This window comes from Garra rufa, chromosome 8 (genome assembly GCF_049309525.1).
Source record: "Garra rufa chromosome 8, GarRuf1.0, whole genome shotgun sequence".
In the NCBI taxonomy this organism is placed as follows: Eukaryota; Metazoa; Chordata; class Actinopteri; order Cypriniformes; family Cyprinidae; genus Garra; species Garra rufa.
Genome location: NC_133368.1, coordinates 23,994,214 through 24,007,117, shown reverse-complemented (window position 1 = coordinate 24,007,117; position 12,904 = coordinate 23,994,214). Strand labels below are relative to the sequence as shown.

At 36.6% G+C, this 12,904-nt stretch overlaps 1 protein-coding gene across 1 annotated transcript; it reads right to left on the bottom strand.

Annotated features, from left to right (window-relative positions):
* Positions 1–305: 305 nt before the first annotated feature.
* Positions 306–12,879, bottom strand: LOC141341156 (protein mono-ADP-ribosyltransferase PARP14-like). Its single transcript, XM_073846295.1, has 17 exons — positions 12,667–12,879; positions 12,334–12,437; positions 12,219–12,252; positions 9,436–9,669; positions 9,094–9,321; positions 6,743–9,012; positions 6,285–6,518; positions 5,983–6,204; positions 5,798–5,888; positions 5,533–5,679; positions 5,288–5,350; positions 4,974–5,150; positions 4,394–4,600; positions 3,546–4,211; positions 3,217–3,359; positions 1,010–1,184; positions 306–894 (listed from the first exon to the last, which is right to left on the bottom strand). The coding sequence occupies exons 1-17, from the start codon at positions 12,851–12,853 to the stop codon at positions 614–616; spliced, it is 5,463 nt and encodes a 1,820-aa protein (XP_073702396.1). The 5' UTR covers positions 12,854–12,879; the 3' UTR covers positions 306–613.
* Between the last annotated feature and the right edge of the window lie 25 nt (positions 12,880–12,904).

The following is a 12,904-nucleotide window of genomic DNA, read 5'->3' as shown; positions in this document are numbered from 1 at the left end:
AGTAAGAATTGAATTAGAGAGCTTTTTAATTGAATTGTTACTAGTAAAAATGCAATTACGACGAGTAACGCAAAGTATATTTTAGGCTAAAATGGCTTGCCATAGGAACTATTGGTTGTTTGGAACTATCCATGACACGCTTTACTTCTGCATTCCTCAGTTCATATGGAAGCCTATGGGAGTGTCACAACTTTTAGTTGGCCTTGAGACAGATCACTATCACCATGCAGCTAGAAATTCATCATGCCATGCCATATTTTAACAATATCAGTTGTATAAGGGTGTAAGAAATTACAATGAATCAATTTGGTGTTTTGAAGATTTTTATTTGCAGTCCAGTTTGTTTACAGGGCCTGAAGATTGTATTGGTTTTGCATATTTAGTACAAATATCAACAGAATTAACAAGACACAATTTTGTAAACTTTACACTAGAAACAAGAGAAAATGAATTCATTATAAGACACATAAAAGTTCTGTAATTAAATCCCTTTTAAATTGTAATGATTCAATAAGACACATTATTTGAACCACAGTTAAAAATCATCTCCCTGATTGTATCTGATGCGATCAAGTCTTCTGCCTTAATGTGTTAAATGGCTGATCTTCAGTGACTAAGTGAAAGTGATTAAATATTCAGGATAAGCATTATCATCTCGAAATACCACAAAAATGGTCGGCGCATTCGGGTTGTCCACAACAGTGTCATACAGGTCACAGTTGGTATTTTTTGCAGGTGGCACAATCATCCCTCCTGCTCCTTTAGTATAGTCTCCTGTAAGAACTTTGCAGAGGTACATGTGTTTATGCCCCTGAGCATTAGGCACTGAGTATGTGTTGCTAGAAGAGTAGCTTGCATTGAGTGCAAAGTAAGTGCCTTTTCCATATGCTGCAGCTGTAACAAGAAACAAAAAGGAAAAATAAATATATTAAAATGAAAAATGTATATATAAAGTATAATGATAGAAGGTGAATTCTGAAAATTAAAGTGATTGTAGTAAACGATTTACCATTTTGTCCTGCATAGCTACGGTTAAAGCCACTCTTTTCAATGTGAGCGAGAGTCTGCTCACTGGTTCCATGAAAGAGTCTTTTCTCATTGTTTTGATGACCATTCTTTTTTTCCATGACACTTCTGTTATTTTGGTAGTTCTTCCACATGCCAGGATTCTGGATTCGTTCAATCTACAATAAGAAAACAGGAGTAAAGACTAGTTAACATTCCCATAATGCATACAAGTATGAAACTGAGTTGTCTGTGATGTTGCTTTGTGTTTACTTCCCAGGATGCTTTTCCAAAAAGCATTGTAAGCTTAAGTACATCATAGACCCATTGAAAGCTAAAATCAACTAGGGCTTTTTGGAAATGCAGCCCTGGGCCCGTATTCACAAAACATTTTATCTTAGCACTAAGAGTTCTCCTAAATAGCAGTAAAAGTTTTTAGCTAAGAGTTTTCTCTTAAAACCTATTCACAAAGCTGCTGAGACAAACTTTTACTAAGAAATAGAGAGAAGTCTTAAGCTAAGAGTAAGGGCGGGGTTGACCTTGTTGCTATGGATGATGTAAGCGTGCTTACTAACTATGCAAACTGTGGTTGGCTGATAGGGGAGGGGTCTCTGTCAGAGATTTATTTTTATTTCATAAAAATATTGTAGAGCACAAAACTATTTTGCCAAATTCAAATAAAGTTTTAGAAATAAAAATGTGTTTTTAAAAATAAAGTTTTTAAAATGCAGGCTACATGTCACTAATAAAACAACTATATGTTCAGCTAATTGTCAGCCCCTTAAATGTGTGCTTCTCGTAAATTTGTGGATATATGAACACCCTTTTACTAATAGTAGAATGATCTTTGCTGAATGCATGTAAACGTAAAAGACAACCAAACTGGATGCAAGGACAGCTGTTTCTTCTTGCCAGACCCTTGCAATTTTTTTTTGTGTGCGTTTCTTTTTTTATTTTTTTATTCATCATTCTAAAAATTTGTCACACTCCGGAATATTGCACACTAGTCACATAGTAATTCATTCGTTGCAACAACAACAACAACAACAACAACAACAAAAAAGTAAATAAAAAGTCAAATAAAACATATCGCAAAACAATACAAAATGGAATCTTCAAGCAGTGAGGATGATTTTGTTGTCCACTTTCTTCTTAAAAAGAGAAAAAAGAAAGGGAATAAGTTATAAGATATAAAGAGGAAGGAGAGAATACTTTTTGTGTGCACCTTCTCAAAGGATCTCTGGGATTATCCCAGGTAATTCAAAGTTTACTTAAGAATGTCAGTAAACTTTGATGCTTTGCCAGAATTACTGGAGCCACATATTATAAAGAAGACCACTAATTTCTGTGAATTCAAGTGTACTTTGTGCTGCAAGACCAAGTGGATGAACTTGTCAGACTTATTTCTGGATTTTGGTGTTTGCTTGTATGGTGGCTCTAACTGACAAAACACATCTCAAAATGCTTGCTATACAGATGCAAAAAACACAGAAAATCAAACCCACTCCGATTTTTTATTTATTTATTTTTTATGAGGGACAAAAAAGTTTTACCCGATGAAAATTGCGGACAATGACCTTTCAAAGGGACAAACTTGGAGATAACCTCAAAAAAAAAAAAAAAAAAGATGCGTGGAAAAACAGCCTATGTGTGCAAATAAATGCAGTGTGTTTATAAAAAGTTTACATTCTGAGGCATATTACCGGTAATAGCCAATTTTGGATAGTTTGGGACTTGGTCTTAGTGACTTAGGAGTCCTCTTCACTACTTCTAATGTTTCACTGGTTTAGGAGCTAGTTATAGTGCTAAAATACTTTGTAAAATACTCTTAGAGCAAAAATTTAGGAGTCCTAAATTTAGGACTGACACGCCCATTATTTTTAAGATTTTCTCCTAAATCATCAAGTTAGGAGCTACTTTTAGCCTTAAGATGTTTTGTGAATACGGGCCCTGGTCATTTAATGTGTTGCACTGCCTGTCTAACACAAAAGTAAGATCCACTTACACACAGCCCAGGAATTCTATCTGTAACTACGGGTTAAAATCCTGTAAAATTATATAAACTCTTAAGGACAAAAAAACATTTCAGTTACCTAAAGTTTAATGTTCAATCCTGTAGACTATTTGATATAAAATAAAGAAATACATAAATAAAATAAAATAAAATGATAATAATAAATAAATATATAATGAATAAAATAATACACACACCTTTAAGACTTTGTTGTTAGGACAAGTGGCCTGGAATTTCTTCAATACATCAATGTATTCTGTGCTAGTAGATTGCAAATTAAACTTTTTGTGCAAGTCTTTAGGCCCCATTGCATCCCAATGCTGTGGAATATCTTCAGTAGCTAATGGAGAAAACATTTAACTATTTAAAGTGGTTGTAAAATCTACACCATTACTTCTAGTGCAATTAGGCAAATCAAATTAGATTCACATATTTTATATAACAGTTTACACATTCATTTTAATTCATTTTTATACATGTGTTATTTTGTTTTTCTTATTGATAAATGATACAATTTAACAAATACCTTTCAGTTTGTCAATACGTCGGATTTTCATCTGGTTTCCTCCAGCGGTGCTCACCGCAGGACCTTCAGGCAGTTTAACCTGGTAAGTTTGGCCTTGGAAGGAAATTCTGACGTCTGCAGCTTGTCCACTAAGGGCCCTTTCCAACTCAAAATTTGCACGTTGATCAAAACTCTTATATTGGCCACCTTGTTCATACTGCCAATCCACAAACTCACTTGTGAAATCCATTTCTCTTTTCAGTATCTCATCCTCTTTGGCTGCTTTGAGCATGTCTTGGATTTCCTGGGTGGCTTTTAGAACATCACGGCTCAGACCTTGTACTATAAGTGTGGCCTGTCCTGGGATTTCTTCAGAATCTTTATGGGCTTTGTATTCCAGCCTTATAGATACATCTATAGTGCTTTGCAGGTCCTGGATTCGCTGTTGGTCTTTATCTGATAAGGTAAGTATTGCTGTGTCTGTGATGGCCTGGAACACTTGGTCTTCATTGATTGTATCCTCTAAGAAACGCTTTGTTTTGTCCACATCTGCTTGTGATGGTCCACAGATAGAAAAAATCACTGGATCTCCTTGCACACCTTCAATGACAAAGTCTTTGCCACCATGTTGTTTTATTTCTTTCTCCAAAGATCCAGTGAAGAAGGATTTAACACTAGCAGCATATGCTGCAAAATACATAAAATTGGAATAGGTAAATATCTTTAGTCAAGTGGCATTTGATATCTTTGTTGTGCATGACCTCATTAGAATGCATCTCTGAACTATTCTGTTTTATCTTTGAATGTTTTCATGTATCATAAAGGCTACTTGTTCTATAAATTTAGGTTGAAATAAAAGTGATTCATACTTTTGATTTTTGACCAGGTACTCTGCTCTTGTTTGGCAGGTCCAGTTTCTCGATTCTGCATGCTTTTGTGGAATTCAGGGAGCATTTGGGCCTGGAACACAACCAGTCTGATCAGCTTGAGAGCTGACTGGGGATTTTTTCCTATCATGTCCAGCATGCCATTCATCATTGAGTCGGCTACCTGACCCGGAGACAACCCTGCTTGTCCTAGGAAAAACCAAGTGATGTAACTAAATTCTGTGATTATGTTTTCAGTGAAAGTCTTGAATTGACAGTATAAAGATACTGTAACAATTTGGGCTGCTAAAGTAAGTTAATGTAATGAGAAAACTTATATATCACATTTTATAATAAGCACTTATTTATTTATAATGCTAATCTAGAATTTGAGATTACTCAATTAAAAAAAAGTGAATTTATTGTCAAAAGTTTTAATAAATAAATAAAACTATACATTTTATTCATATATGTTGTATGTTGTTTTTATAAACAAGGACAGTCATTATTTGACAAAGAGATTAACAACACTATCACTTTCTCTCTCATGTGTTTTTTCCTTTCTTGTTGAGTTTGTTCTCACCTGTACCAATAGCTGGGAATGCAATGGAGGTGAACTTTTCCTTGGCACACATTTCCAGAGCCTTTCTAACATGTTTTTGGATCTTAATAGCATCACTGTGTGCTGCAATGTGGATGATCTTTTTACACTGCAAATTCCCTGCTTGAGTCATTATCAGTCCACTGTTAGTCTGGGCCCCTGGCAACACACATGAACCAGAATTATATGACAGCACATGCTCTGTTCTGTGTGGAACTTTCTTTATAATATTTAATATATTCATTATTTAATTCTTATAAAATATTTCAATTTAGAAATTAAAACATTCTACTTACCGAGTTGCTGGCACTCAGTTTCTACATTTGGACCAGCCTTATCCAAAATAGCCTTTGAGACACCTTGACAGTTTGAGATAAAATATGTTTTATTTTCTGTGTTTTAACTCTCAGCTCAATCATTCCCATCTTATAAAGTAAAGCAGCAAGCAATTCTAGCCAAGTGCTTGAAAAGTCATTTAGTACAAAGTCGGAGTATAAAAAGCATTAACAGTCTTCTACTAATTCAGAATTTGTAACTATACCTGATTTCGCTGTGAAATCTTTACTGCTGGAGTTCACAATGACATCAGTTTTCTCTAAAGTAATATCCCCATTCAGGACCTGTAGTGTTACTCCTCCCACAGTAGTCTCATGAATCCCTGATTTTGTTATGACCTTTGAGAAGGGGCCTGTAATTTCATTGTAAAATGCAACAGAACTAAATAAACATTAGGGAATTAACTGACTTCAAACATTTTCTAAAATGAGCTTGAGACCAGTTAGTTAGAAAAAAAAAGTTTTGAGCACCTGTGCTCTGTGGCTGGGCTGTGTTCTGTGTTGGGATACTTGCTGAGGCAGACTGGCCCAAAAACCTTTTGCTAAACTCATCTGTGAATACCTGTTGTGGATGACATTTAGTGTTACGGAGGAGAAAATCTGCAGAATTCCATATGGATCTAAAAAAGACTGGTGTGACATTATACATTAGGTACCTGAATGGTTTGTGCATCTTTGGGGTGAAGAACAAATACCACTTCCTTCACATGCTTTGAACCCCTTTTAGTGCTAAACCTAAAGGCTGAGTCCAGCATAGTGCTGACCACCAGTGTCTTTGGAAATCCCAGGTTTCCTGTGCCAATGGCAGAGAATACAATGGAGCTCTGCTGACGCTGCTCTGCCAGTCCCAAACACTTATCCATGATATCTTCCAGCACCTGCTCAAAGAGAACAAAAACATCAGATTAAAAACATCAGATTTACTACTAATCACTAAAAATCAATCAAATAGCATTACCTTCTGCTCATTTCCTTGCCCCTGATTCCAGTGTGGTACAACAGCATGGAACACCAGTTTGTTCTTCAGGTTTGCACCAGCTGTTTCAAAGACTGCTCCATTGTTGGCAGAGCCTGTGACTTGCTGATTGAGCAAAACTTGAAGCTGAGGACCAGCTGCTTTGAGAAGTGCATTTGAAATAGCTCCTACGCTGAGATTCAGGTCAGTGCTGAGAGTGTTCACAACAATGTCCATCTGTACAAAAAAGCAGATATGTACGGATGGTTAATCAGCTCAAATCATGCTCCAATGTTTTACTTTAATTAAACAAAAAACTATAAAAGAAAAAAAAAACATGAAAGAAAAACCCACCAACCCATCTCAAGTACATCTCTAGACATTTTGATAGTTTAAATAATAAAAAAGAGCTTCAGGCAAAAGACACCAAATAATATTATGTATAACAATATTGGACTCACTGTTGTGTCCTCAATGTTTCCTTTCATAAGGGTGATGGTTAAACCTTCTTTTGTCTGGAAACTTTGTGATGCTCCTTGAAAGTGTGTGGCTATCTGTTGTTGGCTTGGAGAAGAACTTAATTGCTTTTGGTTTTGCTGCTGGCTGCTTGAACTGCTTCCAGATGCCATACTGTGGCTGGGTGCACCGACTCCATAAACTTTCTTCACTGCAGCTTCTAAAGCTTGGACTGTCTTTTCATTATTGTCAACTAGGTGAATCCTTCTCAGTGTATTTTCCTCTTCAATAAAATCACAGAACTCTTTTATAGCTTTCACAATAGTGTCTGCACACAGGTCCAGTGGGAAACCAAAATTACCAGAACTAATGGCTGGGATTGCCAATGACTGGAAGCTTTCTTGATCTGCCAAATTCAGACTCTTCTTCACAGCTTTTTTCAGGAGCTTTATGGACTCCTGAGGATTGGAAGAGTTATAATGTGGTCCTATTGCTAAAATGACATGCTTGCAACGTAGCTGTCCTCCTGCATTGAGGAGAACAGCATCACCTGTTGTCAGTTTGCGCCGTTTGACAATCTTGTTGCAGGCATCCTGAAGTTCAGGACCAGCAGCATCTGAGAGGGCTTTTGCTAAACCTCCATCAAGTAGGAGGGTCTCTTTGCATGCACCAACCACTGCATCTACTAGAAATGAACACATGTCAGCTTTGTTTACTGTAATCTCCATTCCTTGATGTGTTTTATGTTCATAAATAGCCTTTATTGCCCGTGATTGAACTGTGTCATGTGGGTGGTCATGCTCATCTAGTAACTGGACCAAACAATTCGTATTTGTCTTGGCATATGCAACCCACATGAACTCTTTCTCCTTGAAAAACTTCTTTGCCCCTGGTTTAACTATTTTCTTGGTGCAGTGATACACAGATCTAAGCAAATCCTCAAACACAGGCACACACTGAGAGACATAAAGCCTTGAGCCACTGATCACGATGTCTTCATCTTTGAAGTCCACATTTACTTTACCTTTCACCTCTTCAAACCAGTCCTGCTTTTTGTAATCCTTAATAAATGTGACAACGGTCTTGTGAGATTTCAAAGTTTTCTCAAAAAGAGAGTTTTCCTGAATAAAATTATATAACTCTTGTTCAACATCAGTGATGGAATCTACAAAGCCAGAAACCACCACCTGATTGACGGTTGTCTGTACTGTAACATTTGTGACATTGTTTTTTATGCGAGAGACAAGGTCATGCCAGTCTGATCTTCCTAGAACACTGGGATCTTCTACACTGAAGCTCAGATGATCCAGATGTGTTTGTAGTTGCTTCTCACCTACACTCAAGTCCTTGTCTGTTTTCCCAACAAGCAAAACTCTCTTTCCATCAGCTTTTAATGCTACATTAATTTCTTTGTCAAAAAACAAATCTCTAGTTATTGCATCTAGATCCTTCTTGTGTAGAAAATCTAAAACAGATTGGTGGAGCTCAATTGGTTTATGAATCAAATTAAGAACAGTCTGCAGTATCTCGTTCTTTGTTTCCAGCACCTCATGTTTTAGACCGTAGAAAGTTAACTTTTGGCTGTGCACATGGTAAGTGATGTTCATTTCTGGAAATTTGTCACACATTTGCTGCTTCAGACCATCACAAAGAACAAGATTGTAAATGGATGGAGTCATATTGATTTCATCTGTCTCACTGCCCTTCTCTCTTTGGATTCTTTGGGTGATTTTCTCAACAGTTTCTGTCAGGATTCCCTCAATCCTATCCACATCTTCTTTCAGGCCAGCTACAGCTATTGTTATTTCATCCACATAGGGAACCAGTGTGACAGCCTCTCCCACTACTGCTTTTTGAATTTCAGATTGTATCTCTGTCCATGAATCCTTTTGAATGTGGAGCTCAGTAGATTTAAACTTTGACACTGATGCTAAGAACACAGAGAGAGCATTTTCTCTCCATGTCTGAATGAGTTTTCTGGTCTGCGCACCATTGTTAAGTAGGGATCGAGAAGGACTGATCTTCACTGCAGAGGACTGAAACTCCATCTCACAAAAATGACTGGACAAAACTTGCTTGATTGAATCCAGAGACTTTTGGTTTTCCTTTAAGTGGTGCCATACAGTTCTATCAATCTTCTCAATAAATGCCTCTGGAAGTCTCAGGGTGGGTCTGTCTTTACCATATAAAGCTGATTGTAGTGATTCGTAGTATGGCAGTACTCTGAAAGGCTGTTTCTTAATCTGATGTGGCTCATTGAGGATTTTTTGCACATCTGAAAAAGCACACATTGTTAGTTTATGCAAATGCAAAAATTCAATTCAATTAATAAATCAAATGTAACCACTTTATGTACCTTCAGGATTTGTAAAAGTAATTATTGCTGACTGGTCTGTTTCAAATGTTACCCCATCATCCATTACTTCTGCAAATTTGTCAAAATACAGCATGATTAAGTCAGAATTTGAGTTTGGAGGTAAGTCTTCAGCTTTCACCTTTGAAGTCATCTCAAGAAATCGGACTTTCATGTTTTTCTTCTTAATTATTCCACTGCTTGTAGATGATACGAAGAAATGGTCTGCATCTATGGAATGAAATAAAGGCAGGTGATCAACACCTCAGAGCTTAGTAAGAGGCTAGTATTTTGCATGTACATCTGAAGAGTACATTCTGTTGGGGGACAGTACCCATGACTTACACTTTCTATTAGAAAATGTCACCACAGCACAGTTGCTCTCTGGTATTATTTCAATGTTGAAGTCCTTTGACTCAGCAGTAGATCCTTTCAGCACATTTTCCACCAGCATTGTCAGAAACTCTTGACCACTGTTTTGGATATTTTCAATTACAGCTGATCTAGGGGTTGTATCTTCTTCCGTTTCCTCAACTCTCTCAACCTCCTCCTCTTTTTCTTCTTCACTCTGTGGTTCACCTGAATGTAAAAACATCATTCACTTTGAAAGGTTTTAAATATGCTAATACAAATATATGTAGGATTACTTTAATTTAATTTGTCAAGCGTCTGTGCTGTTTCTTTCCAGAAGTTACGACCAATTAAAAATGTCTTTATATTTGTTTAAACTAAGTTGTGTGTGTCTTTTTATCCAGTCACACAAGCACTTGTCAACCCAGGTGTCAATTGTTGTTCAATTTGTGTTTAAAATCTAAAATAGTGGCCTGGGTCTGTGTTGAGGCATTGTGGGCAAATTAATTAAGTGCTTAATTCATATAGCTTTTGCGAGGTGAGTGTGTACTATGCTGATAATGTAAAGCTGGATATTTTTTCCACGTTTTCTTATGCAACTAGAATACTTGATTCTGATCATGTCATTGTAACAAAGGCCTGCTGGTAAGAGCTGTGTAGCAACTTAAAAAAAAAGAAAAACTCTGCTAAATGTTGTGGTCTTCAGCATCCTTGTTCGCATATCCACCTCCCATGTAGGAACTGGCCATTTAAATCCCCCTCAGAGGAAGTGAAAGGGATTAGAACTGGAGGGGTTACATTGGTGCCGTGACCCGGATGGAAGTGAAGTTTAGGGGTGAGTGTAAAGGAGGCTGGCTGGTAAGAGCTGTGTGAGTAAATTTAACTCTACTGATCTCAAGAAGAATGTTAGCAACCAATGCTACAGCCTGCAGTCTTTAGCAGCTTTGTTAGTGCATCTGCCTCCCATGCCGGAAACTCTGGTTTGAATCCTGCTTGGAGCGAGTGAGAAGAATCGAACTGGGGGGTTATATTGGTGCCGTGACCTGGATTGGAGTGAGGATTTAGGGGGGTTAGTGTAACGGAGGCCAGGTGGTAAGAGCTATATGGGTAAACCTCACTCCACTGATCTCAGAGAGGTCTTTAGCATTCTTGTCAGCGTGCTTGCCTCCCATGCCGGAATCATTGTTTTGTATCCCTAAAAGAACCTTACCTGTCTTAGCTCCTGTTTACCTAACTAGTCTTATTACGCTACACTCGCTAAGGTCGCCATCGCAATATAGAATCGGCCATTGTGGCGGAAATTAACGTAAACAATGCCATTAAAACAAATGGATCTTGACTACTAATCGCTAAATATTTGGGACCAAAATTTATTCAGACACTTTGACCTGACCATGTTTTGCTTAAGTGTTTTTTTCTTTAATTACAGTTTAACTCTGAATTTGTCATATTTTATTACCATTTAATAAACTATAAAAAAGTGTTTTTTTTACTGTATAGTCTTAAATTAGCTAATTTAAAATATGCAAATGAATGGAAATTATAAATTAAATATTATTGATAATGTTAAATATTCAAGGTTATACATTGTAAAAATAAATATTCTGTGTATTTAACTGCTCAGCATAGTTTAATATAGCCTGCCTGCTTATTAAATGTAATACTGTCATTTGATAAGAACAAAAAAATGAAAAATTTACCCTGAAAAAGACCACTTGTTAATACAATACTTGCTAATACACTGTAACAGAAACCATAGACTGTAAAAAAAAAAAAAGAAAAAAAAAAAAAGAAAGACCACTCCCTCCACTCCCTTCCACAAGTAAGGCTGCATATCTCAGCTGCCATAATTTAAATAGTATTTTCGTGGCATGAGAGCAGAAACATTTATGATGTAGGCTTGTGCACTTACTAGACCATCTAATTAGTGTTTAATGCCGGGCAGGACTCTAGCCTTGAACATACATCATTGTGTTAAGTACTACGTAAAACTACAGAAACCATCTTTGGGGGAAAAATATTTTAAATGTAGCTTGATTTTTTAGTTTGGCTGAAGTTTTCATGTCTCTCATATCACACCAAGGACTTATACAAATGCATCTGGATCTTCTCTCAACTACAACATCAGTTTCACACAGGAAAGGGAGCAGAGTGTGGATAAGTGTTTTAACTTAAGTTCAAAACCTCAAAAAATTATGTAGCTATACAGAACAACAGATGTTTATTGGAAATAAGACATTAGCCCATTTCAGGACACATAACATATGCTACTTTGGTATATTTTTTCAGTGTATTGTCCAGACTTTAAGTTTTAAGTTTTTTTTTTATGATTCTGAGCTATATTTTGTAGTTAACAGATGGTTATTAGCTGTAACAGTTTACTACAATTAGTTCTACTAGTTGTTCTACAATTTGTTATGTTTTAGATTGTTATATCTATAACTGTACAGTTGGTTTCACAATTTATGGAATTTACCAGAGTAAACTATAAAAAGTTGCAAAAGTTGAAGACTTTTTTTTCTACTTCCTCTAACACTTTTAATGACTTTTGCTGATGTGTACCTACCCTCATATTAGGCTATTATGTTATTAATATTAATTTATACTTTTGATTTTAGTAAAAAATAACAGTAGTAATAATAACAGGTATTGTAAATGTTACCACGAAGCACATTTTCTTGACATTAAGATTAAGTTCGGGGTGCTTGGTGTCGCAGGACAGAAAATGTCCAGCAGAGGGCAGGAGAACAGTGTAATTCGGAAACAGGATGACTTACCCTGTGTGATTGTGCTGTCCGAAGTAGTTGATTCCTAAGAAAACAAAATTTTATTTTTACTTCGAGTTTAAGGATAAGCCGTACACGTTACTCTGTTGTTTAATTTGATACTAACCTGAAGAACTGAGGTCTCTGATGGCGGAAGACTCACAGTCATTTTCGCTGTTTTTTGACCAAGTTTGAGCTCATGCGTTTGTTTGTCCAAAACCCGCTGTCTCACTAAAGCAAATATAAGAACATACATGAGTGAACAAACATATTAATTTTAATTTGCGTCTTTACACAAACACATTTGAACAGTTTCGTTTCTTGGACTCCTCCCACCGTAAATCCATAACTTGTTTCGATATAAGCTCTAATTGTGAAACTTTTAATATTAGCCATCACTTTACGCGTTATACATGATACATCCTATGCAACAGTGATTTAGAAGTTTAGGCAACTTTACCTTCGTTTGATTTAAATCGAACTGTTGCTGTCTGTCCGTCGGAAACTCTGTATTCCACCACACAGTCGCCCCCGTCGGATTTTTTACTACTCTGGAAATAGATAATAAGTTTGTTTTTTAGTTTGGGAGTGTGGGGGTCCCACTGGCCCTTCACACAGAGAGCGAATGGGAACTCATCAGTAGCCATGTCCGCTTGTCCTGTGACTGAGGTGTTTGTTGAAATTCGTGTCAAGGCTTT

Coding starts and splice junctions, on each gene's coding strand:
- LOC141341156 (XM_073846295.1), bottom strand. CDS start 12,853: ATGGCTACTGATGAGTTCCCATTCGCTCTCTGTGTGAAGGGCCAGTGG. Junction 12,438..12,666: donor TCGATTTAAATCAAACGAAG/GTAAAGTTGCCT, acceptor TATTTGCTTTAG/TGAGACAGCGGGTTTTGGAC. Junction 6,205..6,284: donor GGCAAGGAAATGAGCAGAAG/GTAATGCTATTT, acceptor CTCTTTGAGCAG/GTGCTGGAAGATATCATGGA.